The sequence below is a fragment of the Galeopterus variegatus genome, unplaced genomic scaffold (assembly GCF_000696425.1).
Source record: "Galeopterus variegatus unplaced genomic scaffold, G_variegatus-3.0.2 Scaffold1057, whole genome shotgun sequence".
Lineage (NCBI taxonomy): Eukaryota > Metazoa > Chordata > Mammalia > Dermoptera > Cynocephalidae > Galeopterus > Galeopterus variegatus.
In genome coordinates, this window is record NW_007727168.1 from 393,414 (window position 1) to 421,042 (window position 27,629).

At 35.9% G+C, this 27,629-nt stretch overlaps 1 protein-coding gene and 1 pseudogene across 3 annotated transcripts; both read right to left on the minus strand.

The window, feature by feature from the left end:
• Window positions 1–27,599, minus strand: PNISR (PNN-interacting serine/arginine-rich protein). 3 transcript variants are annotated; one of them, XM_008574518.1, is made up of 13 exons: window positions 27,483–27,599; window positions 18,791–18,867; window positions 16,646–16,764; window positions 14,999–15,187; window positions 13,413–13,636; window positions 11,295–11,466; window positions 9,770–9,960; window positions 7,958–8,095; window positions 6,423–6,522; window positions 5,638–5,691; window positions 4,327–4,497; window positions 1,908–2,994; window positions 1–1,665 (listed from the first exon to the last, which is right to left on the minus strand). In XM_008574518.1, exons 3-13 carry the CDS (start codon window positions 16,731–16,733, stop codon window positions 1,635–1,637), a joined length of 2,445 nt encoding a protein of 814 aa, XP_008572740.1. In that variant the 5' UTR covers window positions 16,734–16,764; window positions 18,791–18,867; window positions 27,483–27,599; the 3' UTR covers window positions 1–1,634. The 3 variants fall into 3 exon arrangements, with proteins under 3 accessions (XP_008572740.1, XP_008572739.1, XP_008572741.1); XM_008574517.1 differs by having other exon boundaries at window positions 16,646–16,760; window positions 27,483–27,573; XM_008574519.1 differs by having other exon boundaries at window positions 1–2,994; window positions 16,646–16,760; window positions 27,483–27,573.
• LOC103591946 lies at window positions 23,758–27,629 on the minus strand (annotated as a pseudogene).

Genomic DNA, 27,629 nt, shown 5'->3' on the forward strand with positions numbered 1-27,629 from the left:
TTTTTCTGTAGAATTTTATTTTGAAAATATTTCACTTAAAGATTGATCTAAAAAACATTTTAAGATATGAAAATGCTATACAACTTATCTATTACAAATTAATCAGATAATTCTGCAATTAGGTACACTGTGCTAGCTCACCTACATAAAAAATATTGCACATTTTCCTTTATTTTGTCTCCAGATGTGACTGTTGTCTAAACTATATAGAATTCCAAACTATTTCAGTTATTCTGTGAAATGTCAACTTTATAAATATCAGAACTAAATGCACTGTAAACAGCCATTTGGTAAACATGCATTTATTCACAGTTGATTTATCTCCTTTAGATAAATGCACAACTGTTCAAAATTATTTAAGAACCTATGCAGAGGTACAAGAGCACGCTATACAAATCCACTTCTATCTTCATTTTGAGGAAACACTGATCTTGGCAAAAATCTGGCATTATTTTTAAATGAACTATTGCTGGTAAAAAGGCATACTTTAAAACTTTTCTGTGTCCTGCACCTGCTTTTTGTTTAAATTAAATTTAAAAGCATTTGTTTTCAGAAATTCACCTATCACTGTGTAAGTGAATAATATGAAATTGGACCCTGAAAGCAGTTGAGCACTTAAGTTAAAATGCCTCAAGAGCCCCATTCTATGCACAAGTTATTACTGCCTACCTAAAACTGCTAGACCACTCACCGATCATAATTTTCAGAAACTGACAAAATCAGACCATTTTAATGTTATGAAACTGACAAAGACCTGCATAATACAGCATTCCTCCATTAAGTTAAGGTTGTATTACACTTTAAAAATATAAATAAATATACTGAATTGTGACTCTTATTTCTATAATAACCTCAAAGTGTTTAATGATGCTTCTAAAACTGAACTGGGTGACTGCAGAATACAATTCCAGACTTGACTGTTAGTGTCAAACACAATTGTTCCTTGTAAATAATTCTACTGGTGCACTGGCTTGATTGATTCCAGCAATTTCATTTTACAGGAGTGAACCATATTTTATACACACAGAAAATATATTACTTGAAAATCCTCAAAATAGAAAGAAAACTTTAAAAAGCTGTCAAATGCTTCCAAATGAAAAGTAAAGGTCTATTTTGGGACCTCTTCCACAGCCTTAAAGTTAGAATTTGACAAAAGTCCATGGATACAATTTACAAATTTTAACAAACTATTAAGCTAAAACCATTTTCTTTGGGGGAGGTGGGAGGAAGTACCTTTAAAACCTGTTATACAAAATTCCAGCTGCCTTTTTATTAAAGTACGTTCCTTAGATTAAAATCATAAAATTAAGGTGCAAGAGTTTAACAAAAATGAACTAAAGAACTTTATTGACATCACAGTACATTCAAGAATAATTTTAAGAACATTACAGCTGAAAGAGAATGGCATGTTTATAGTCTTATTATGCACTGTTTTTTGAAAAAATGTAATACAAAGAAATCCTATTAAGTAACTTGGAGCAGCATTTGGAAAAAGTACACCTATTTACAGATTTAAAAAAAAAAAAATTCTGGTTTCACCTACACAGCCACAATGTGCCTCTATAATGAGACAAGCCCTTAAAACTCATGGAATTTTTTAAAACAACATCATGGCATTCTTGCCACATCATTCCTCAGCGCTTACGACGGGGAGGAGTTGTTGATCTGAAAAAACAAAAAAAAGGGAAAAGACAAAATTTAAAAATAAAAATGTATTTTAAACTAAAAATCTGCAATTTTAAATAAATAATATTATATAGTATTTTTAACGTTATTTAAGACTATGATCATTTATCAAGTACCAAACTGAGTTTATTAAAGAGAGAGAGAGAAAGGACACTTTCAACTTTGAATAAATTCAAATTTTTTAAAAAAAATCAGACAAAATACTTTAAAAAGTATACTACCTTGATCGGGACTTAGACTTGTGTTTGCGGCTTGCCTTCTTACCAGACCTTTGAGATTTCTCCATGGATCGCGATCGACTATGTTTAGGCTTCTTAGCCTTCTTTTCTTTGCTACTTCCTGGAGATTCAGAACTGCTCCTTCCACTAGAATCAGAACCTGAATGTTTTTTACTATCTTTGGTACTGCTTTTCTTACTATCCTGTCTAGAATCATGTCTTATGATTTTAACAGATATAGAACCACTCCTAGAGAATGTTCTTTCACTTTCTCGTTTCCTTTTTAACCTATCATCCTGACTACTGAATTTAAAATCCTTTTCTTCCCTTTTTTGTTTTTCTTTTCTTTTATCCTGTTCACGCTCCCTTTCTTTCTCTTTCTTTTTCCTATCTTTATCTATACTTCGACTTCTCTCCTTTTTCCTCTCTTGATCTTTAGCCTCACCTTTATGCTTATGACTGCTCCCACTAAGATTTCCACGTGGATCATCAATTTTACGCCTATCTCGACTCCTACTGCGACTGGAAGGATTGGTTCGTCTATCCCTTGAGCGACTTCTACTTCTACGTCTCTCTCGGGAAGGACTCCGATTTCGTCTTCTTTCTCTTTCAATGCTATTTCTATTAGATCTCCTCCTATCTCTAATCTTTACCCTAGCCCTACTGCTCTCTATTTTAATTCTGTGAGAGTAGCTTCTACTCCTACTACGTCTAGCTTTCATAGTTGGAGACCTACTCCTACTGTGTCTTTTTTTCCTTTTAGGAGAAGATGACCGAGAAGAAGTACGACTACTACCTGAGCTGGAACTATAGGAAGAACTAGAGACAGTACTACTAGTACTACTAGTTCTGCTATTGCTACTGGAACTACCACTACTAGAACTTCCTGATCTACTCCTTCCTTGTTTTTCTTTTTCTTTATGCTCTTTTTTTGGTTCTAAAACTGATATAGTTTCATTTGGAGTTCTTTTCTTTTCATTAACCACATCACCGTCTGCTTCTCTTGCTTCTAGTAGTGATAAGCTATTTTGCTCTTTATGGATAAATTCATTCATCTCTTTTGTAACCCTTTCTGTCTGTTGCTTTTCTTCTGAAACAGAAGAAGACAAAAAAAGGAAAAGTTGAATGTAAAATGAAAAACTCCCGTATGACCAAATTCCAAGCTAACAACAGAGTAGCACTGTTCAAAAGAATTACACTACAAGCCACCACACAAATAATTCAAAATTTCCTAGTAGCCATATTAAAAAAGCAGGTGAAATTAATTTTAACGTTATTAACCCAATATATCAAAAATATTATCATTTCAACACATAATCAATTAAAAAGAATACTTAGATATTCTGTGTTTGAGTGTGTTCCCCAAAGTTCATGTGTTGGAAACTTAATTCCCAATGCAACAGTGTTGAGAAGTGGGACCTTCAAAAGGTGATTAATGGATTAATGCTATCTTCAAGGAATAAGTTGACCATCACGGGAAAGGGTTCCTGATAAAAGGATGAGTTCAGCTCCCTTCCTTTCCTTCTCTCTCTTGCACATGCTCTCTTGCCCTTCCACCTTCCACCATGGGATGACATAGTAAGAAGACCCTCACCAGATGCACCCTTTGATCTTGGAATTCCCAGCCTCCAGAACCATGAGCCAAATAAATTAGTTTATTGTAAATCGTCCAGTCTCAGGTCTTCTGTTATAGCAGCACAAAACAGACTAAGACATTCTACTTCTTTGTTTTTCATGTAGACTCTTTGAAATTTAGTGTGTATTTTTTTATACCTACTGCACATCTGGATTTGGGTTAACCACATTTTAAGTGCTCAATAGCTATATGTAGCTACCCTCCTAGACAGTGCAGTGACACAGAATCAAAATGTAGAGGTGCATATAGGCAAGTAAGAAAAGATTTTCATTTTGTCCAATTAAAGTAACTTAAAGGCAAATAAGTGATTTACAGGGAATTTTTAGTGAAATCTTATTTACCCTTCAAATTATCCAATTAAGACTTTTCAAAAAAGAAATTCTAATAAAATACTTTTTCATTATTCCTAGTATTATGTAAACTCTTAAAAACTGTACTTACATATTTTAAATAAAAAACTTCTAGGTCCTCTATTTTCCTTAAATATCCTAGCTACAATTTACTTTTCAATAGTCTTACTAATACATTTCTCCCATTTCAAAGTCTTCTTTTTCATTTCAAGAAATTTAACAAGAAATAAAAATATCCTAAATAGCCTGGCTTATAGCCACTGGAATATACGGCTCCTAAAACAAACAAAAAAACTGTGACCTTAGTTTCATTGACATCACATATTTTTTATAATCTAACCCTCATTCTATCCTGTGATATTTTTAAGTTGATTAAAAAATAAAAAGAAACATACACAAAACCAGACAAAAATTAAGTAAAGTCTAAAAGATATACCTTCCATCTGTTTATCATATAATAGTTGCTGTTCTTTTTCTTTTCGCCAAAAAGCTTCCTGTTTTTGCCGGATTCGGTGCCGTAATTCTTCATCATCAGTGTCAGATGACTCAGAGCCTCTGTCACTCCTCTCATCTTCGCTGTCTCCTGATCCATAACCACCCAGTCCACCTGTGTGCATAAAGCTCGGTCTATCATATGAAAAAGTTATACTGTGCACTAAAAACTTTAAGGTCTGAGAAGAAAGCTCATTTCTTTTTTCATTGCCTTTTCCTGGAAGAATATGCTTATTCGGGGTGGGGAGAAGTATAAATTAAAATGCTGAAAAAGTTCACAGAATCCTCAAGCAATGGTTATTTTGTACCTCATTCTTTCTGGATTATTTCATGTATTTCTCACCATAAAGGAATCATGATAATGGTTTTGTTTTACTGTCCATGCTAACCAACAAAACCATTTTAACAGGACTGTTAAGAAAGCCTCACTAAAGCTTAATTAATTCAACTACCTTAATAAAATGTACAATGACCCTGAAAATATTTCTAAAATTAGCTCTTTCATTGGTCAAGTTTAGGAATCCCAGGATGTATGCTAAGCAATTATTCCCTAAAAAATCAGAATACTGTAATTCTCACTGGCACAAAAATGGTATGATACTGACACTACTCCCCACCCTGAAGTGATCTAAATAGTAATAAAACCACATGGGTATTTGGTTCTGTCCATTTCTATTAATCCTCACAAATATTAATTTGAAATAAAGATGTGGAAAAGGCAAATTTAAGCTTTTACAGCTTCAATAATATATCATGCAAATAGCAAATTATAAACACAATACTATTATTCTATGATAAAATAAACCCTTTCCTCTAATGTTAAAACTCGACTTGCTGCAACACAATGTATATAAAAGTTGTTAAAAGCATTAGTGGATAGGTCCTTCCCTAAGGTATGTATGCAATATATCTGAAAGTGAGCTTAGATACTATCATGGTCAAATTATGTACTATTAAGTACAAACTGTATATAATTATATATATATATAATGCATATATTAGAGCAAGTGATGAGTAAATCCTCTATTATAACTTGCCCCAATAAACTATGAATTAGCCATCACATTTATAATATTCCCACTGTTAATGCTTTAGTCAAAAGAAATAGGCAAATCTTCCAGAGACTAACATAGCTCTAGGACCTACGTTTTATAAACTGAGTAGGAATAGCACAGTTTCAAAACAGAACATGTAGAGTGACAAGGTAAGTGTGATTTTCCCTTTAGGCCCTCTCACAAATAAGGAGAACACTTACCGAGGCCAGTGAGGGAAGCCAGTGCACTGGACTGTGCCAGCTGTTTTGCAGGAGCTTTGTATCACATCAACAACAGGAACAACATGTTAACACAAATAGCCACGATTTCATAGTCATGAGAGTCTATGGTATTGTTAAATCTACTACTATTGCTGCTTTTTGGGGAGAGAAGAAACATTAAAAACATAACATTCATTTTAAACCAGTAGCCTGTCTGGCTTTGAAATTATAATTCTGAGGTGAGCTGAAATTGGGTTATAATGAGAAAAAATGTTGACCAGTATATCTGTATTTCTATTTCTGAGATATGGCACATAATTTAATTTTTATTTTCAATATATTTTTAAAGTGTTACTAAAAATTTGGGGAGGGGGATGGTGGAAATCATTTGTTTCTGTAAGAAGTATAACTGGTAAACTGTGAAAACTCTGAAGGTTCATAATTCAAAATTCCTTAGTCATAATAAGTTGTATTATAAGTCATACGCCAATAGCATGGTATCTATAAAAAAAAAAAATCAGGTGAAATAAATTGAACATCAGGAATCTTCCACATTATATCTTACAGGACAACAGTATGATTGCTAATTTTTGCTCAGGTAAGTATTTGTGCAGTTTTAATATGATGTTTTACAAATCTAACCTTTCTCAAGGAATTAAAACATGCAAGAAGAGAATATTCAAATATCTGATAGTAATCCAACAAGGACAACAAAAAAAGTTCAAAATTGTCACCAAAGTCATAATACCCCCAGAAAAACAAAACCACAAACACCCACAGTATACCTTTTGTTGCTTTCCGGTGTGCATCTTTGGCTATGTAATAAATTTCTTCATCTGTGACATCCAGTAGAATTTCAGTCAGAAGCATTTTTGTCAGCAACATCTAAGGAAGAATAATTTCATATACTTTTTAAAATTTATTAGTTACAAATATAGTTGGACATTTTCAAAAAAATTAAAGTGCAAAGCCATTTTATAAAACATTTCTATAGATCAGATCAGCCATTCTAAAGAGTATATCTTGAAAATTATTGTAAAAAATCAAAACCTTAAAACTTTTAAAACTATATGGATCAAAGAAAAAAATATTATGAATTTATTTATATAGTAGAGATTCGAAATTCTTATCTAGAGACAAAATAGTTTTTAAAAGTCCCTATTGGGGCCAGCCCGGTGGCGCACTGCTTGGGAAGCACAGCGGAGCTCCCGCCGAGGGTTCGGATCCCACATACAGACCGGTTCTCGCTCGCTGGCTGAGCGAGGCGCGGGAGCAGCACCGAGGTTTGCGATCCCGTTGCCGGTCCCGGTACGGGGGCGACACTGAGGGTTGCGATCCGTTGCCGGACATGGAAAAAAAAAAAAAAAAAAAAAAAAAAAAAAGTCCCTATTAACAAGCTCCCTAAGTCACTTCTCAAGGTTAGGTTAAAAATCTGAGGAGGGAAAAAAAAACAAGGAAAATAAGGAAAAGGATGTTATTCTATTCTAGTAGATGAAATCCTTTTATTCTTCACTGTTGCACTATACCAATAAACTATTACAGAATCCTTAAGTAAGAGTTAACGTGAGTAGACTGAATCAGCATTTTCTAAATACACCTCAAAGATCACTGATCTTTCAATATGGGAAAGGCAGCGTATTATATTCCCAGTCTCAGAAAATGACAATACACATTACAGATAATAAATAATAATGAAGAAATATGTTTAACTGTGTTCAACCCCAGTGCTTCCTAAACTTATTTTTCTACAAATTCTTTTAACCATTCTCAATATTTCTTTTTTTTCTTCCTTTTTGTCTTTTTTCGTGACCGGCAACGGATCGCAACCCTCAGTGTCGCGCCCATACCGGACCGGGACCGGCAACGGGATCGCAACCCTCGGTGTTGCGTCCGCACTTCGCTCAGCCAGTGAGCGGCCGGTCTGTATGTGGGATCTGAACCCTTGGCGGGAGCGCCGCCGCGCTCTCAAGCGGCGCACTGTAGCAGTGCGCCACCGGGCCGGCCCCTCAATATTTCTTCTTTAAAAAAAAACACATTTAAGAAAATAATAGATCAATAAATATTCTCTTGGATCTCATATAATAAAACATTGTTGAATTACAACATTGGTATTTGGAAATGGGCTGAATAACTGCTTTATGGGCTGTGATTTTATATTTTAAGTGTTATCTGGATTTTGTAGGCATTATTGGCCCAGCAAATATATATATAAATATTTTATAACTGTTTCAGAGTTCTCAGTTCAAATGTTTAAGATAGCCAACTAATAGTTTTAAAAAATTACAAATTCTTGTACATAATAAGAAACTTCATATTCTACCATTTGATACTCTTTCTCTTCTTCAGTCATCTCTGGTTCACTTTGTTCTTCTTGAGGAACTGGAGATGGACTTCTGGTGACTTTTCCACTGCTTGCAGCCTCAATATTTTCAGTGTCTTCATCTTCTTCATCACTATCCTATAAAAAGTAATAGTGTGGTAGCCCCAATTCTTGCTTATAATGTAAATCCAAGTTAACTACATATCAAAAATCTAGAACCCCAAATTAAAAAACATATGAAATAAGACTTTCAAATTTTTTTCTTTGGTCAATTTTGATCTTATTTTGTAAATAACCAGAATAACCAGAAAAACATTATGCCCAGATACTGATTTAATATCCATTTTATATGATGGTCGTAAAATAAGTGGCTTGCAGAACTCTGAATAAATAGAACACAGACATATTACTCAGTGTAATTTTTATAGCTATTTTTTACAGCTATTTACCTAAAACCACGTGACTTAAAATGAAAAATCTCTAGTCAGTTCCAAGATCTCAGGTGATCCTGAAACTTAGTACAACTTGCTTCTTTATGGCTACATAATAGATAAATGAGGTCTACTTTAGATTGAGGAAATGCCAGCAGTTTGTCTGTCTTGTATGGTTTTAGGTTTCACACAGCATACACTAAGGAACCCTTCTTTGACCAAGTCACTCTTAACAATCCTACTAAGTTAAAGACAAGATGACCACCTAAAACAAACAAACAAACCAAATCAAATCTGGAAATCCATTATCTCATGTAGAGATTAAAAGAAAAAAACAGGTAAATTTTATTTTAATAGTATTTTTCTGTTGTTTTGTACTTCCATGACATCCAGAACAAAAGCACAGCTTTGGCATGGGTATTTTGAGAAAAATAAAAGTAATTTTGCATTTAAGCAAAACCATTGTCTGCCAAAATCTAGTTCTGCTATTCTCTTTCAGATTTATTTCTGAAGCACAAATGGCCTCGGGAGGAAGACCGTTTCCTGACTTGCATACTGGCCAGTGCTGCGGCTGTCATGCCAGGTAGGAACACATTATTGCTGAATTAAAAAACTCCTAAACCACTCACGCCATCTTACTTATGAATGAAGATTTAAAGACTTAAAATGTTATTTTCAGTGCTCATGTCAAAAAAAAACAATAATTGTTACATCTCAAGTGTAAGTATATATGAGGCTACTTCAAAAAGTTCATGGAAAGATTCGTATTATCCCTTTATTCTATTTTTTCACAAACTTTAAAAAATATCCTTCAGGGCCAGCCCGTGGCTCACTTGGGAGAGTGTGGTGCTGATAACACCAAGGCCACGGGTTGGGATCCCTATATAGGGATGGCCAGTTGGCTCACTTGGGAGAACCTGGTGCTGACAACACCAAGTCAAGGGTTAAGACCCCCTTACCGGTCATCTTTATAAAAAAAAAAGAAAAAGAAAAAGAAAATTAAAAATATCCCTCTATTTAAATGTTCATAAAAAGGCAAATTTATTTCTCTATTGCCATTTTAAAGTAGTTTTGTTTTATAATCCATCAGTACAGAGTCAGCTATACCACAATGAAAAAACATACACAGAGGTGTTAATCAAGATAAGACCTACCTTGCAGCCCATGGAATAATCTCCCTCTGGAATGAAATGTTTTATAAACTCATTGCCCCATTTCTCCTTACTCTACTCTCAATAACACATACATAAAAAACATAATCCTCAATATACTTACTGAAAGTAATCTCAGGAATACTACTCTAATACTTTCCTATAGGCTAAAATATCTATATCAGTAAACTTTTCAACCAAATATTAACACGTCAAGGGATTCTACTTACAAATTTACTTCTCTGAGGTAAACGAGGGCCATCTCCTCCTTCAGCATCTTCTGTGGCCTTCTTTTCTTTTTTGGACAATTGTGAACGCTGTTGTTCCATTCTTTCTTTCTCCAACTTCTTCTGCTTTTCACGTTCCATTTTTTCAAGACCTTCACGAATCCAAGCTGGAAGAGTCCTGCGTTTCACTGCATCTGTTTCACATGGAAAAAAATATTTACAAGTCAGTTAAGTAAAAATCATAATAAACACGTGAGTTTCCTATGCCTGAATTTCTACAAACATTGTGAATAAAAAAACCCCATTAAACATAGGGCTTTTCCTTAACACCACTTTTAATAGGAGCAGAAAACTTTGTCCTAATGCTCACAATTTGCCAGGGCACAATGAAAACACATGAAACCATCATTTAATCCTTGCAAAAGCCCTTAGAGATCACTACTATTATTTGATCTCTTTTGCCGGTGAGGAAACTGAGGCTCATAGAGAATAAGCAATGTGCCCAACGTTAAAAAGCCAAGAAAGAGTATATGGCAGCTGGCCAGTTAGCTCAGTTGGTTAGAACACAGTGTTGATACACCAAGGTCAAGGGTTTGGATCCCCATACTGGCCAGCTGGCTTTAAAAAAAAAAAAAAGTGATGTGGGTTAATTCAAAAATATGAAAACAGAGCAGGGCCAAACAATAGCACTAGTCTGTTTTCACACTAAGAATTCACTTGAACAGGTATTATTTGATAAGTTAAAAAAGCAGTAAGTTTGACTCTTCTTAAAATGTAAGAAAGGAGACTTAGGGCCGGCCCAGTGGCGCACTGCAACAGTGTGCCGCTTGAGAGCGTGGTGGCGCTCCCGCCGAGGGTTCGGATCCCACATACAGACCGGTTCCCGCTCACTGGCTGAGCGAGGTGCGGGCGCAACACCTAGGGTTGCGATCCGTTGCCGGACACGAAAAAAGACCAAAAAAAAAAAGAAAGGAGACTTAAATGTTCTGGTCCATTAAATGGTGAATGATCTGAGGCTCTCCAGATATAAAATGGCATAAATACATAGTTTATCACTGGAAATAAATAAGCTGGCTCTGTTATTTAAAAATTGAAATTTTCTGCAAAAATATTTATGGAAAGTAAAATAATCAAAGGAAAATTAATCTGGCAGCTGTGTATCAGATGAACTGAGAATGGACAGAGACCAGAGACAGAACAAATAGGATATTTAAAAAAGGGGAACTACTCATATATTGGCATAATGTACTGAAATGTCAACATTGAAAAAAATATCAAGATGCTATGGCTATCATAAACTTACATTTCATCATGAAATCTGGAGTTTGTTATTCAGAACTTTTAATATTTTAGACCACTATCTTTTTTGTAATTTTCAGGTTTATGACTATAAAATGATAGGGTTTTAAAGTATCAACTCCTGACATCTCAGAGGTCAGAGGTATTAGAACCATTTAAGAAAACAGAACATCCTTTTACATGATAAAGAAATCATGCCAATTGTGGTTCATTAAACTTAAATACCTACCAATTTGCGGAGGCTCCTGCTTCACAGGAAGTGTAATAGGTGAACGTTGCCGATCCCTGAATGACGATGGCCTTTCTCTTCGATTCTGGGGAGGTGCTGGAGGTCCTGGAGGTCCTGGTTGCCAATAAGGAGGATGAAATCCACCTTGCGGTGGACCAAAAGCAGCCCCATGCTGAAAGAGTATTGCAGTTTATTTTTCTTCACATTAATACAATATATTCTCTGGGACACACACGTGTTATGAACTGGGACAGTAGAAATCCATGTGTGCAGCAAATCCAAGAATTCCATGGTTCTAATATCCATCGATATTTCTGTAGCCCCAAGGCTTGCTTTTCTTAAGAAAGATTTCTGCCTGTGTAAATGCGAAGGGCCTTCTAAAAGCCAGTTGATATGCTATTTTCAACCAAGTATAGAGAAGATCATATATATATATAATGATCTTTTTCATTCTAAATACATTTATAAACTAACCCTACCACCATCAAGACATCAAATAAATATCGATTTTTCTTTAGCTAGAAAATGTTAAGAAATCTTTTTGTCAATTTCAGCTGCTTAATTCTAGTGAACTTAAGTTGTTTCTATAATCTTGCAAGGCATGTTTATTTATAAGCAAATAGAAATTACTGAATCATTAAATATTTTTTGAAATTTTGCTATTTTCAGAGGCTATTCTAGGCCAGTTGCCAATAGAGCTCTTTGTCTTGTTAGCATGGGATCTACCAAGCAAAAGTGGAATAAGCAGAAGCTCCCTGCCAGGACATTTCTTCAAAAACCGATCGAAAACCGTCATAACTGTACACCAAGTATGAGTTTACAAAAAGTATCTGAATATGTATTAATTAGAGGATTACTATCTCAAGGTGAATATTGTACAAGTATTCAAGGATATTATCAAATCCATCTTAGAATTAGTGAAATAATGTATGGGTTTTTTCAAAAGTTTAAATTATGATACCTGAGTTTATAAGGTAACAATTGTAATTAATTATTTCAAAATAATACCTAGCATTATGACTTAAGGGTAGACACTAGCAGGATGATCTAAGGGTAGAGTGGATAAAAAGTATAAGGGCATACATGATGACACTATTCCCCATAGAGTTCTATATCCCTAGGAATGAATTAGATGCTACAAATGAAATTATGTACAATTCCATTAACATGTCATGTCAGAATGGGGGAAAAAAAAATAACAACACTAGAAAAACAGTCATAATTCTATGTAGCAGAAGATAAACTATGGAAGATAATCTATACGTGCACTTAGGATCTAAGATGCATTTAGGAAGATGATCTATGTTCACGTGTTTTATTCATGTATTAACCATAATCTATTATTTATAAGTAATATATTCAACTATTGTGTATTTTCTAAATTTCATTTAACATTTAAATATACTATTTGGAAGGGCCGGTCCGTGGCTCACTCGGTAGAGTGCGGTGCTGATAACACCAAAGCCACGGGTTCGGATCCTATGTAGGGATGGCTGGTTTGCTCACTGGCTGAGCGTGGTGCTGACAACACCAAGCCAAGGGTTGAAATCCCTTACCGGTCATCTTTAAAAAAAAAAATAAATAATAAATAAATAAATAAATAAATAAATAAATAAATAAATAAATAAATAAATATACTATTTGGAAATTATAAATTAGAATACAAATCATATAGCTATTGCACTTATACATTTTTCATTTTATCCAAATTTTCCTCTAATAATCCTTTGTAACATTTTCCCAAATAAAAAAAAATCAGAAGGTTGCCGGCCCATGGCTCACTTGGGAGAGTGTGGTGCTGATAACACCAAGGCCATGGGTTCGGATCCCTATATGGGGATGGCCAGTTAGCTCACTTGGGAGCCTGGTGCTGACAACACCAAGTCAAGGGTGTTAAAGATCCCCTTACTGGTCATCTTTAAAAAAAAAAAACAGAAAATAAAAACCTAATGATTTTACTATTCAAAAATCGATAACTTTTCTGAGACATAGTATGAGTTTATCTGTACAAGTCTGAAAAGTGAAACACATATCTTAGGTAGGTATTCTTGATGAGACACTTCCAAAGAATGAATTACGTGCACATCTACAATATTAAAGCAACAAAATATCTTTCACCTGATAGTCAAACTGGTTCACTGGCCCCACTGCAAAATTATCGGGTGGTCCACCAAAGCTGTGATTGTTCTGGTTAAATATATGCCTGTTGTCAGGGGCAAATTCCCCACTGTCCTGACTGTTGCTGTCTTCAGAAGGAGGAACAATGTCCATTGGGCCTGGTGTTGGTGGCATCCATGGCTGATCTGGAGGGGGGTGTGGGGGTTGCTGATGCATTCCCCATTCTATGTAGGATTTAGGCATAAAAACATTCGACAGGGGGTTATAACAAAATCAGCACAAATTTTCAAGATCTCAAGAAAGCTATTATTTTTTCAGTAAAGAAACAGATTTTAAAAAACTTATGACTTCTTGGTCAAATCTGTTTTGTATATCTTAAAAATAAGCAATGAACTATCTTACAAATAATTCAAGTGAGCTAATAACTCTAATTCATACCCCAAACAAATGAAAACCAAATGTCCAAAATTATTTTTAATGAATATAACAAAACCCAAATCAAGTTTTTTTGAATTTTTCTATTTTTGTTCAGCAACAACATCATAAAAATAATACCCCAAGATTTTATATAATTTCTTTCTTCCATGAACACAATTTTCCTCACAACATCCCTGTGAGGTAGGGAGAAATCAGGTATTATTTTTGCCAATTTCAGGAGGGGAAGTTGAAGCACACAGAGGTAAACCACTTGCCCAGGATCACAAAGAAAGCCAGTAGAGTAAAACTAGGGGGTGGGGATGCCAGGGTAAGTCATTTATAAACCTGAACTTGGGAACTAAAACATTTTCAAACTTGGGGAAACTTAACTTTCAAGAAAGCTAGAAATTAAACACCTTACAGTATCAAAGATTACAGTATTTTTATCCTTTTAAAAGTGATGTTAGGGGATACTTTTCTGAGTTTTCCATACTTATAGTGAGAAACAGTAAGTATTAAAAGGAAAAGGGGGTATAACTTCACCTATCAGCATACCCAAATGTGAGATATCTCTATAAACAGTCTGAAGTGACTATTAAAAATAATTAATAACACAAGCCATGGAAAACTGAATTAGCATCAAAGAATCTACATCCTACTGTGAAGTAAAAAAAAACAAACAAAATTAAAAGACAAAATATGATGGAAGATCTTCACTATCTGAAAAAAGGGGGGGAAGAAAAAGGTGGGTGGATGGTAGGGGCAGAGTATATTTGACAAACTGATTTGTCACATAGTGACACGATTTCTCTTTAATTAGAGGGTAGACATGTTTTATTCTGCCAGTGCTGCTTCTGAAAAGGCCAGAGGTTGCAATAGAGAGATAAAGAATTCTCTCTTCCCTAGATGCCAAGTGAGGTTTCCAGAGTGTTCCCAGCCCCTGTCAGCCTAGGAATGAAGAACCAAGAAAAGAATCAAACTGAGTGCCACAATGCTAGCAGACTGAGTACAGAATAATTTAAACCACAAAATGTTAAGGTCAAATCAAATTGAAACTGCCTATCCTTTAATTTCAAGAAGTCATAAAACTAAAAAATTAAACACTTTAATATTAAGCTTCATTTTATTTTAAAAACAGCCCTAAAGTTTGGAAAACATAAACAACAAACCTGGTTGCCACATTCTGTTAAAGTTTGAATCCCCTTGAAAATTCCCATGATTGTTTGGGCCAGATTCCATTGTAGACATATCTTGTCCATTTGGCATCATTCCTGGTGGTTGTTCTACCATGCTTTGCTGTCCTGAAGCTTCTCTTTGGGCAATCCAAGCTTGAGCCAATGCAGCCCAGTCAATCTGGCCTAAAGTAAATTAACATGGAATTTAGCATTCAGAATTTAAGAGCTAAAAGATAGTGCCTTTCTGTTAAACAAGACTTTCAGTTATTCCTTAGTAGAGATTTAAAATATTATAGAATGTTATAGCTGAAAGAACACTTGGAAAATAACCCATATTCAGGCTAGAAAGTAACTCCACAAAACTTCAGAAAAGAACTCCACAAAAACACTCAATTCGTTTCTAGTATTAACTCATAGGAAATTTATCCCCTTCATCTTAGTTCTGTTTTTCAGTCATTTTTTTTTTTTAAAAAAACACCATAAAAACAATCAAACTCAACCATTTCTTCCTTTAGCTTGTTCTCTTCATCTTTCCAGGCCTTCATTCAAGCCTACAGACCTTGGATGAGTGTAGCTATTTATCCCTCCTCCCCTCACAGTTGCCCTTCTTTAACTAAGGCTCTCTTCTCTAGCCAGAACACATCTCCTTAACTTCTCAGCCATTCTTTACTCAAAATCCATTGTCCCCACTATCTTGACGGCCCTCCCTTTTTCCTTCCTAGAAATCTATACTCCACATTTTAAAGTCTAATATTATTAGAGTAAAAAAAAAGTACAGTATGATACATTTTTTGACATCTCAGTTTAGTAAAGATTAAACAGGCCTTCTCATACACTTCAGTTGAAACAAAATTGGCATAACCCATATGAAGTTAAATTTGGCAATGTGTATCTAAAATTTTTCAAGTGTGCAATTATGACTTAGCAAACTTAGCTCTTTTCCTAAAAAAATAATTGGACAAGTGAACAATATATATAAAAGACTATGCTACTTGTTTCAAAAAGTGAAAAGCTATAAACAAACATCTGAAAGTGAGTTTGTTAAATTACAGTACTGTCCTACAGCAGAATGCTACATAGCTACTAAAAAAAGAAATACCATCAAATTAACCCAGCAAGGGCAGAACAATGTAAGGGTTCAAAGGGATGAAACAAAATTGGCCATGAGTTAATAACTGTTAAAGCTAAGTAATAAATAGGGGTTCCCTAAACTCTTCTTTCTACCTTTGTATTTGCTTGAAATATTCCACAGTAAAAAGAAAATTTTTAATGACACAGCATACTATACAGTTAAATATGATCTACATAGAATTGAAAAGACTCAGAATGACAGAAGAACTCTCTACACTAAAGCAACATATTTTAGACTTTCTCTTTCTTAAGAAAAACAAGGACAAAATCACTTTTAAAATATAAAATATTCATAAAGCTTTATCCCCTCTGAGGAAGTCTTCCAAAGGAAAATCCATTTCCTATTATACATATACGATGGCAAGGCTATTTACGAGAAAAGATTACATTTTGATCACAAAATGGTCCAATGAACCAATCCTAATCCCATCTCCCTTAACCCCACTGCCTATTTCCTATCCATCTCCATACATCCACCCTTCCCCTTCCAAATTCATTATGTTTCCTTACTTGGATCCTGTTGGTGCTGAAATGACTGCATCCATTGTTGTTGATTCAAGGGCCACTGCTGCCAAGGCTGTCCTCCTTGATCCCACATCCTTTCTTTTAAAATATACTTGATTTTCTATCTTCAACAAATTAACCATAGTTTAAAAATTACAGTAAGAGTTCTTTACTTTTAAAACCTCATGCATCAGAAATTATTATATGATGATACATCTATGTAACCAGAGCTCTAAAATTCTGGTCAATAGGTTGCCAGAGGCAACTAGAATTTTTAGGTTGGTAAGGAAGAGTAAAAAAACTATATGCTAATATTGATGTCAGAGTTTGGTGGCAAGTACAGCTCTAATCAATTTAGCTAAAACAACAACAACAACAACAACAACAACAAAAAAACCCTTAATTTTTCCCAATATAAATCTCTGGAAACCTAATTATCTTGAAGATTCTAAGAAAAAAAAGTGATTTAATTTCCCCCCAACCAAGACTCCTCTAAGAGGGTAACCAAATAGCTCTAGAAAAATTCTTCCTCATAAATAATTACAGCTAATAAATGCAGAAGGTAGAATAGAATTAGAAGACTGCCATATTCCCAAACCTAATAAAATAATTGATTCAGGAAACCTTAGAAGATAGATGAGAAATCAGAAATTCAAAGGTTGCCAAAAAATCACCCCCACAGATTATTAGGTGTCTGAGATATAATACTGTGTCCCCAGGATCACTGTCAATATTCTCATCAAAAATGGTTAACTGAATCCAATCAAGCTTTTGGATCGATTATAGCAGATAAAAGAATGAGATAAAGAATATCAGAAAAAACAGTCAAATCAGACAAATTCAGAAGGTAAGAATCTCCAAGACCTTGTTTCTTAACATGTAAATAGCATGGAAAAAATACGAAAAGGGTACTCTGTTAATAACTATTAAATATAGAAAATGGGTATTTTCTATAAACTAGTTTGAAAACTTTCCTAACAAAAATTTAAAAGTCTTACAAGTCTGATATCTTTGTACAGGTATTTTATAGAACACTGATATAAAACCCTACTCAATAACCAATGACACAAATGGTTTGCAAGGCATGTTTCTTCTTTATGTTTGTATCCTAGGGCTTTGCATATAGCAGGAATAAATGTTTCCTAAATGCGTTCTTCTAGACTGACCTTTCCTCTACCCTGAAAACAAGACAAAAGCAAGCCTTAATACTGTAGGATCACAAAAAGTAGAAAGCCAGATAAAAAGAGGAAGTACACATCCCATCGGACAACTGGCCATTATAACTCAGGGTTTTAAGAGTTTGCCCTCCAATCTTTACAACATTCTCAGGGGCAGATCCTGACCTCTCAGTTGAAGAACACTGTCAAGTACATTTTTTTGTTGCCTTCTGCTATGGTCTGAATGTCCAAAACTCAAGTTGAAATTTAATTGCCACTGTGATAGAACTAAGAGGTCGCACCATTAACAAAACTAAGTCACCCTGGTTTACTTATGAGTCAAATGTACAACTGACCCTTGAACAGCATAGGGGTTAGGGGCACTGACCCCCCTGCAAGTGAAATTCTGCATATAATTTTTGATTCTCCCAAAACTTAATTACTTAACTACTACTTAAGTAGGGTGTGCTCCCAAAACCACTGGGGTCTCCACCTTGTTACTTAAGTAGCAGTTAAGTTCTTTATTTAACTACTAATAGCCTACCTTAACTGTTTCCTTCATGACATACCTAACCAAAAGCTTTCCAATATATTTATTGAAAATAATCTAAATATAAGTGGACCTGTGCAGTTCAAACCCATGTTGTTCAAGGGTTAACTGTGTTTGTCTTCTAGGTACACTAAGAGAGCCTATTACAACGGTATTATGAAAATATGGCAAAATATGCACTAAATAGCACCACAACTGAGGCCAACAACTGGATTGGGTTATCAGTTCCAAGCTAAATACATTTCCTTTTCTAACCCCTCTTCAGTTTTCCTTTCTTCCCCCACTTCTGTTCCTCTCCTGTTTCCCAATTATACCTTTAAAGCCCTTTAAAAGCTAACTGAGTCATTAGAGCCCTTGAAAAGTAACTTCCCTTACAACTTTAAAGTTAATAAATAAAATAATAGGAAACACCAAGAAGAAATACCAACTACTGTTTTAACTGACCTCAGATGTTTATTTTCTGTTTAAAACAGGCTGATTCAGACTATGGCTTGAAGCATAGCAGCAAGATTATTTATGCCCTAGGGGAAAAGGAAAAAAAGAGTATATAAGTCTGCTTGTAGATTATGAAGACTTATTAGAATAAAAATAAATCTTAGAGATGCAACATAAAAGTGTGATCATCTGCAAATTGATTTGGAACTCTTCCTTCCATTAACTTTATAATGGGAAATTATTTTACCATTATAGAGTTAAGAAAAAGAGATACATCAGAAATGAAGAGGCAAAGCTTTTTATCATCTTTTTTTCTTTTAAAATATCTTTTATTTACTTGAGCAATTCATTCACAATATAAAACAATGTCAAACTATTTAGAGATTGAGAAAAAAACAACAAACATTGAAAAAAAACCAAAAAAACTCATCAACCTGATATTAACTTAAATGGCACAACTGAGGTAATAAAATGCATCAATTCAGATTTTTCTAAGGAATTCTGATTAGAAATTAACATCGGCAAGAAAACAGTTTGTTCCTGAAATGGTTTAGTTTTCTTTCCATTAGATCAACAGCTTTTTAAACTTGATAGAAACACAAATTTATTCATCTTCTTTATCTTCCATGAAGTAGAGAACAGCATCTTGCACATAGCAGGCCCTAAATAAACAGCAAATGAATAATCAAGTGGTCTGTAGCTCCTCCTTTCTGTTTACTGTTTAAAGGTTAATGATAAGAAGCTGTTGATCTATATGTATGATAACCAAAACACTGGCATAAGCTCTGCTTGCTCTGTTTTCCAATGCTTTAACAGCTTATCAGAGTTCAACATATAGGATTTTTCTGTCCTAAGTGGTAAACTCATACAATGTAGAAATTATCACCAGCTTTATATACAGTGCCTACTGGAGGTGCAAACAGACGTGCACTTACTGAAACCACTTTAAATATAAAAATCATTTGTATTGACTCCCTACCATCATTTCCAACACATAAATTTATTTTTCCAGAAATCACTCAAAATTTTTTTCTTACTCATATTTTGTTTTGTATTTATTTATTTATTTTTGTTGGCTGGCTGGTAGGGGGATCTGAATCCATGACCTTGTTGCTACCAAATCTTATTCATGTTTAATGGCTGTCATGGACAACTTTTTCGGTTTTCCTTTTAAGTTTTCTGGTCATCACCTGTCACCTAGATTTCAGAGCACAAGTTCTGTTTTACAATGCCTACCTATACCCATTTGCTGGCTGTGTAAACATGGGCTAATTACTCTTTAATACTTGGTTTTCCCATCAGTAAAATGGAAGACAATAAAAGTCTACCGCATAGGGCTAGTGTGAGAATTAAATGAGAAACACATGAAAACTCAGCACTTCAATTACTGGTGGTTAATACCATCACCAGGACATTCTCAGTATTGCTTTTTTTTTTTTTTTCCCCTTTTTTTGTCTTTTTTCGTGTCCGGCAATGGATCGCAACCCTCAGTGTCGCGCCCGTACCGGACCGGGACCGGCAACGGGATCGCAACCCTCGGTGCTGCTCCCACACCTCGCTCAGCCAGTGAGTGGGAACCGGTCTGTATGTGGGATCCGAACCCTCAGCGGGAGCGCCACCGTGCTCCCAAGCGGCGCACTGTAGCAGTGCGCCATCGGGCCGGCCCCTCAGTATTGCTTTTGGCAGCACTTACGTTTACAACTATCGAGTTTTTTTAAAAATAAGAAAAGATTGACCATGCCAATCCACTTCTGCTCAACTCCATTTCCATTTCCAGAAGCAATGTAAGACTTAGATTTCATTTTATTTTTGGAAGAATTCTTAGTCTGTTTGTCCTCCTGTCCCTACTTCTCACTATATCACAGGGTTAAAGCTTTTATTATTAAAAAACAAAAACAAACAAAACTTCAAAGTTTTCCTATGCATGAAGAGGTTTTAACCGCATTTTTTCAAGAGTTTTATTTGTACTATTTGTAGCCATTTTTCTTTATGTTTAAGTCAACCACTTCTCCTTTGGCTGTTTTCCAAAGCTTTTCTTCCCCACTGTTTTTATGGAAGCTACTAATCAAGCACAGTATTTGATATCTTAGGATGAGAAAAATATAGAAAAAGACTGAAATTGTGAGAAGCACAGCAGAATTAAAAATAAGCAAAGAAGGTGACAGCAAGGAAGACGTTAGGAGCTATTTAATGAATTGTTTTAATTAAATCTGGAGTTGATTTGGTTATAGATGACTATTGGATGAGCACAGGTGGAATACCAAATTAAACTTTTTGAAAGACAATTTAGGATTACAGTATCTTACGGAAATTGTAAATATGGGGCTGGCTGGTTAGCTCGATTGGTTAGAATGCAGTGGTTTTATTTGATTTTTAAAGATGACCGGTAGGGGATCTCAACCCTTGGCTTGGTGTTGTAAGCACCACGCTCAGCCAGTGAGCTAACTGGCCATCCCTATATAGGATCCGAACCCGTGGCCTTGGCGTTATCAGCACTCTCCCGAGTCAGCCACGGGCCAGCCCTAGAATGCAGTGTTATAACACCAAGGTCAAGGGTTCAGATATCCATACTGGCCAAACACTAAGGGAAAATAAAAATTGTAAATGCACATCTCTCTGACCCAGCAATTCCACTTCAGGGACTTAAATCATGGATGAGTATTCTCACACCATAAATCAAAATCTGCAGCATATTTTCTAACAATTAACATCTACTTTTAGTGACATTTAATTAAAGGCAACTGAGTTGAATTAAAGTGAGTCATATAGTGGACACCTACTCAGCCATTAAAACAAATAAGGCACATTTATATACTGAGATGTATTGATATACAAGCTGTATTACTAAGAGAAAAAAAAATTACATGAAACAACATGAAAAATGATGCCACCTGAGGCTTTTCATTTCAAGAATGCAATCATATACGGAAAATTCCTAAATTACAAAAACCTTTTAAAACTGGTAAACTCTGGGAAGTGGAAAAAGGGATCAAAGAATTTTAATTTTATTTTATATCTTTCTGTATTCTTTGTATTATTTTATTATGAATGTATTTTTAGAAACATATTTTAAAAGATACAGAGAATAATCAAAGAAAGCTGATAAGCATGACAAGCATGGCCCATAATGACTGATAGGGCAATAAAAATTACACAAAAGCCATCTAACTGTGAGACACTGGGCAAATCACCTGACCTCTGTCTCATTTTCTTACAGGACTGGGAGTAAATTTCTATAAACTAGTCCAAAAAAAGGTATCTCTGGGTCATGAAAACTAAATTTAGAGTTAATGCTAAAAATTTTGTAGAAAAGGGACAAATTTTAGAGAAAGACTTGGTATAAAACCAGGATTATTCAGGGCCGGCCCAGTGGCACACTGGATGGTGCGCCGCTTGGGAAGCGCGGCAGCGCTCCCACCCCAGGGTTCGGATCCCACATACGGACCGGTTCCTGCTCACTGGCTGAGCGAGGCGCGGGAGCAGCACCGAGGGTTGCAATCCTGTTGCCGGTTCCCGGTCCGGCACGGGGGCAACACTGAGGGTTGCGATCCGTTGCTGGACACAGAAAAAGACAAAAAAGACAAAAAAAAGACAAAAAAAAAAAAAAAAAAAAAAAAAAACCCCAGGATTATTCAACATTTAATGTGAACTTTTAGCACAATGCTCGATAAAGGGTTTCAGTAATTCGTTTTTAATTAAAGAGCAAGATTATAAGTGATCTGATGGCAAGGATTTAGGAATCCTACTCTTCCTTCATCTTCACCATAAAATCTTCACTACTAACTAGCAAACAAACATAAAATCTGGAAAACAGAAGAAATACAAAGGCACACCACATAGTAATCAAAGGATGTATATTTTAAAATTTCATTATGGTTTAATAAAATAACTTAACGTCATACCATTACAAATGACATTTAAACATTGCAAATGACATTTACACAATGTTTTAATAATGACTTGGAGAATTTTTTTTTTTTTGTCTTTTTCCGTGTCCGGCAACGGATTGCAACCCTCAGTGTCGCCCCCGTACCAGACCGGGACCGGCAACGGAATTGCAACCCTCGGTGCTGCTCCCGCACCTCACTCAGCCAGTGAGCGGGAACCGGTCCGTATGTGGGATCCGAACCCTCAGGCGGGAGCGCCGCCGCGCTTCCCAAGCAGCGCACTATCCAGTGCGCCACCGGGCCGGCCCATGACTTGGAGAATTTTGATTAACTGTTGAAGATGGGTGTTCACTACACTCTAATTTGTACTGTTTGAAATTTTCCATGATGATAAGTTAAAGATGATGTACAGTACTTCTAATAGAGGGACTGTATTTCATGTTTTTGTCTTGGCTCAAACAACAATCTTCTTGAGGGCAGAAAAAACATCTTGTAATTATTTGAATTTCCATAGTGCTTTGCACATATTGAGTGGGTAAATATTTTACTCATTCATTGAAATACATCATCAAGAATATACACTTAACATTCTACCGTGAAAATGACATTCTAATACAGCTAATGTGACTTTTTTTTTTTTTTTTAAGATGGTCATCTGGTAAGGGGATCTTAACCCTTACCTTGGTGGTGTCAGCACCACACTCTCCCAAGTGAGCTAACCAGCCATCCCTATATAGGGATCCAAACCTTTGGCCTTGGTGTTATCAGCACCACACTCTCCCAAGTGAGCCACAGGCTGGCCCTTACTGTGACTTTTTTTAACATCAAAAATTGATTCCAATTTATTTGTTCTTCCTTTACCTTTAATTTTAAAGATTGTTAGGCTCAACTTGCCAAGTTTGGAGAAATCTGATTTCTAGTTGGTACAGTGCAACTTGTATAATGGACAAAAAATTAGTATCATATACAGTATCATAAGATAAATTGCCTTTGAATGGGAGCTTCCTTTCCAGTACCTTGAGGTTTGTAAGACATACCTAGAAAATCAAATGGGGGAGAAGGAGAAGGGCCTATGATTTTTCTTTTTAATCAAGTGGTGTAACACTGCCCTTCAGGAGGCTGAGAGAGTTTCATATTTTCTTTAGACATCACTAGGCACTGAAGTTCTTGCAGGACAACTTTGATGCTATATGAATTCCTCCATTTGGGTCCACCAATCCGTTAGAACTATTAACTCCATTCATATTAATTTTTGCTACAAATCTTGCAATAAAGGGAGTGCTTCTAGGTATTTTGGTCCACATTCTATTTTAAGGCTGTATATTTGGTTTTCATAAATTGTCAAAGCCCATGGTAGCTGCCATATGCTGATATTTGATTACTGATGAGCTGGGCTACAAGACTTTCCTAAGAGTTTCCCTTTATGGGGTCAGGTTAACTGCTATTTCCTTGGAAAACAATCAGGTTTGGAAAGAACAAAATGATCGACAACCAAGGTTTGCATCGGATCATCAAAACTATCACATTGCTGGGGGCGGAAAAATCAAGCTTTTAACTATCATCAGTGTTATGGATTGAATTATGTCCCACCAAAAGATACGTTGAAATCCTAACCCCTGATACCTGTAAATGTGCCCTTATATGGAAACAGCATCTTTGCAGATGTATTCAAATTAAGATGAGGTCATACTTGATTAGGGTGTGATCTAAACTGGTGTCCTTAGAAGAGATACTGACACACACAGGGAGAATGCCATGAGACCACAGTGGTAGAGATTGGAGTGATGGATCTACAAGTCAAGAACACCAAGGATTGACAAAAACCACCAAAAGCTAGCAAGGAAGGCTCCTCCTCTAGAGCCATCAGGAAGCATGTCCCTGCCAAAACCTTGATTTCAGGCTCTTAGCCTTCAGAACTGTGACAAAGATTAAATTTCTATTGTTTTAAGCCACTCAGTTTGTGGTAATTTGTTACTGTATCCCTAGGAAACTAATACAACCAGAAACGACCATCATTTATTTTATCCCTTCCTTAAACGACTCTAAGAACATTCATTGCTTTGAGGTTCTTTAAAACGACGTGTTTAAATGAAAATCATTAATATTTGCAAAAGTTAGTCATAGGATATGACAAAGAGATGGGTGAGAATTAAAAATGCAGTGTTTTAAAGCACTTGAGCATCAACTGCAAAATCAAAGAGATACAGAAACACACCTGTCCTTTGAGGTATATGGTGAAATGTTTCTCACAACAAACACAAAGCTGAGAAGCCACAAAATACAACAATCCTCTTCGACCCTGCCATTTCAGTCTTAGACACGAGTTGACTGATCTCGAAGTCAAAAAGAATTCATTTGTTCAATTCAGTCAGGCTAGATGGAAATAGCACTAACAATTAATCTTGTAATCATTTGTAATGTGATAAAAACATTTTTGCTACTTGATGTGACATGCATTTTAGTATACACTGAAATATTTTGTAGTTTGAGGTTCAAAGGAGGTACTCAAAAAATATTGGAAAATTGGATAGTTCGGTTATAACCCCCCCCCCCAAAATCTATAACTGAAAAATAAATGTAGAAAGGCCTAGTAGCAACAAACAAACCTACGCACCTACATCCTGGCTCTAATACCACTCTTTAATAAAAGGAATCAGGGATCCTTAGAACAATAGTTGATTCTAGGACTGGGGCAAAAAATACTGATGAGCCCGAAGCATCTTATAATGCCAGGAAGAAAGTGCTAAAAAAAGAAAGAAAAAAGTTGATGGGTGCATATCAAAGAACAGTAGACAACCGAAGAGCTGCCCATGGCCGAAGCTGGAACAATTTGAGCAACAAAATACAGTACTATTGGATAATAATATGAAATGAATAACCAAGAGTCCATAAGTTAATCAAAGGGAGGAAAGGGACAAATCTCCCATGGAGAAATCTTTCAAATTATGTAAATACTCCATTCTAACAGAGGGGGAGCATAACTCTCCATTCCATAGTGTGGGTTGTGCAAAGTGACTGACTTCCAAAGAGTATAATATGTAAGTGGGGGGAGTAACTTTACAGTGGAGAAACCTCACCAACTATACCTCAGGCAAGTGATCAAGGTCAATATCAGTGTGATATAAGTCATGTTGATAGTATGCACCCTAGAGAGCATGTGATGAAAGGACCACTTTACCTGTGATTTTATTCCCCCAAATCCATAACTCCATTTCAATCATGAGAAAAACATCTGGCAAATTCCGATAATACACCTTACAATATACCTGGCCAGTACTCCTCAAAAACATCAAGGTCACTGTATTACTTTGCTAGGTCTGCCATGCCAAAGTACCACAGCATGGCTTAAACAACCAGAAACTTACTTCCTCACAGTTCTGGAGGTTAGAAGTCCAAGATCAAAGTTTCAGCAGGGCAGGTTTCATTCTAAGACGTCTCTCCTTGGCTTGCAAATGTTCAGCTTCTCCCTGTGTCTTCACATGGCCTTCCCTCTGTGTCCTAATCTCTTCTTATAAGAACACCAGTCATATTGGGTTGGGGTCCATCCTAATGACCTCATTTTACCTTCTTAAAGAGCCTATCTCCAAATACGGTCACTTTCTGCGGTTAGGACTTCAACATATGAATGGGGGGTAGGGGGACATGCAACACAATTCAGCCCACAACAGTCATCAAAAACAAGGAAAGCTTGAGAAACGGTCACAGCCAAGAGGAGCCTAAGGATACGTGACAAGTAAATGTAATGTGGCATCCAAGATGGAACAGAAAAAGAACTTTAAGTAAAAAAATAAGGAAATAGGAATAAACTATAAACTTTAATAACAACTTATGAATATTAGTCCACTAATGGTAAAAAATGTACCATACTAATAAATGTTAATAAGAGGAGAAACTATGTGAATGTGTGTTTGCGGGTGTATTAAGGGAACTCTGTACTAACTGCTCAATTTTTCTGTAAATCAAAAACTTATTAAAAAAAAAACTTTATTAATAAAACTTTAAAAATATATAGAGCCCCTCAAGAAAATATTAGAACTGGTTTATTGTTACTTTCCCTATAGCCCCTTGACATTTTACAAAACAATTCCGCAAACAAAATCTTTAGTGTTCTGCTCTGTTTTTGTTGTTTTTGCCTTGCTGCACTCAAGTAAGAAATTCCAAGTTTATTTTATTTGGGGGCAGGAGGAGAAAAAAAGATTAATAGATTAAGATCTTAAACTGGACTGTTAACAATTTAACCCACGACTAAAATTTGTCCAGTGCCCAATTTACCCAATACTATCCACCATAGATAAAACTGAAATATTGGATAGTTTCTTTCATAAAGCTTAACAAATAACATCCACCACTGGATAAGAACACAGGAAAAATACAAACTAAGAAACCCAACTGTAGCTAACGGGACGCGCTTGCCCCTGTCCGCGCCTGCGTTGTCGGAACCGCACAGGGTATAAGCTCCAGGTCGGGGCCTCCGCCTCCCCGCACCCCTTACTCAAAAGGGGTTCCCACTGCGCAGGCGTAGTGCTTAACGGCCGGTCAGGGAAGCCAACAATTAGTCTCTTCTCATCCGAGAGGAAAATAGTCATTAGAATGGGTTGTGAATACTCTCTACCAAGAACATTTCCTTTTCACCTAGAAGACCGCTCTGCTTTTACCAAGTCAAGCGGACGCCGTCGCTTTTAGGAAATGAGGTTTCAGCGGTCGCGCCAAGCGGCGTACGCAGCATGTTTAAGTTATTCTCCCTTCGCCACAGAAACCAAGAGGATCGTAATGGTCCGGCAAGTCCCCACGTGTAATTGTTCTCTATCACTTACCCAGTCTGGCTCCGGAACTCTGTTGTAGCCACCGTCTCCGTAACACCTCTCCAACCCTTTCGATGCTTCTACTTCTTCACGAACAAGACAAGATGGCGCCCGGGTGTTCTTACCCGGAAGTGGATAATAACAACATCCGTTCGTCAT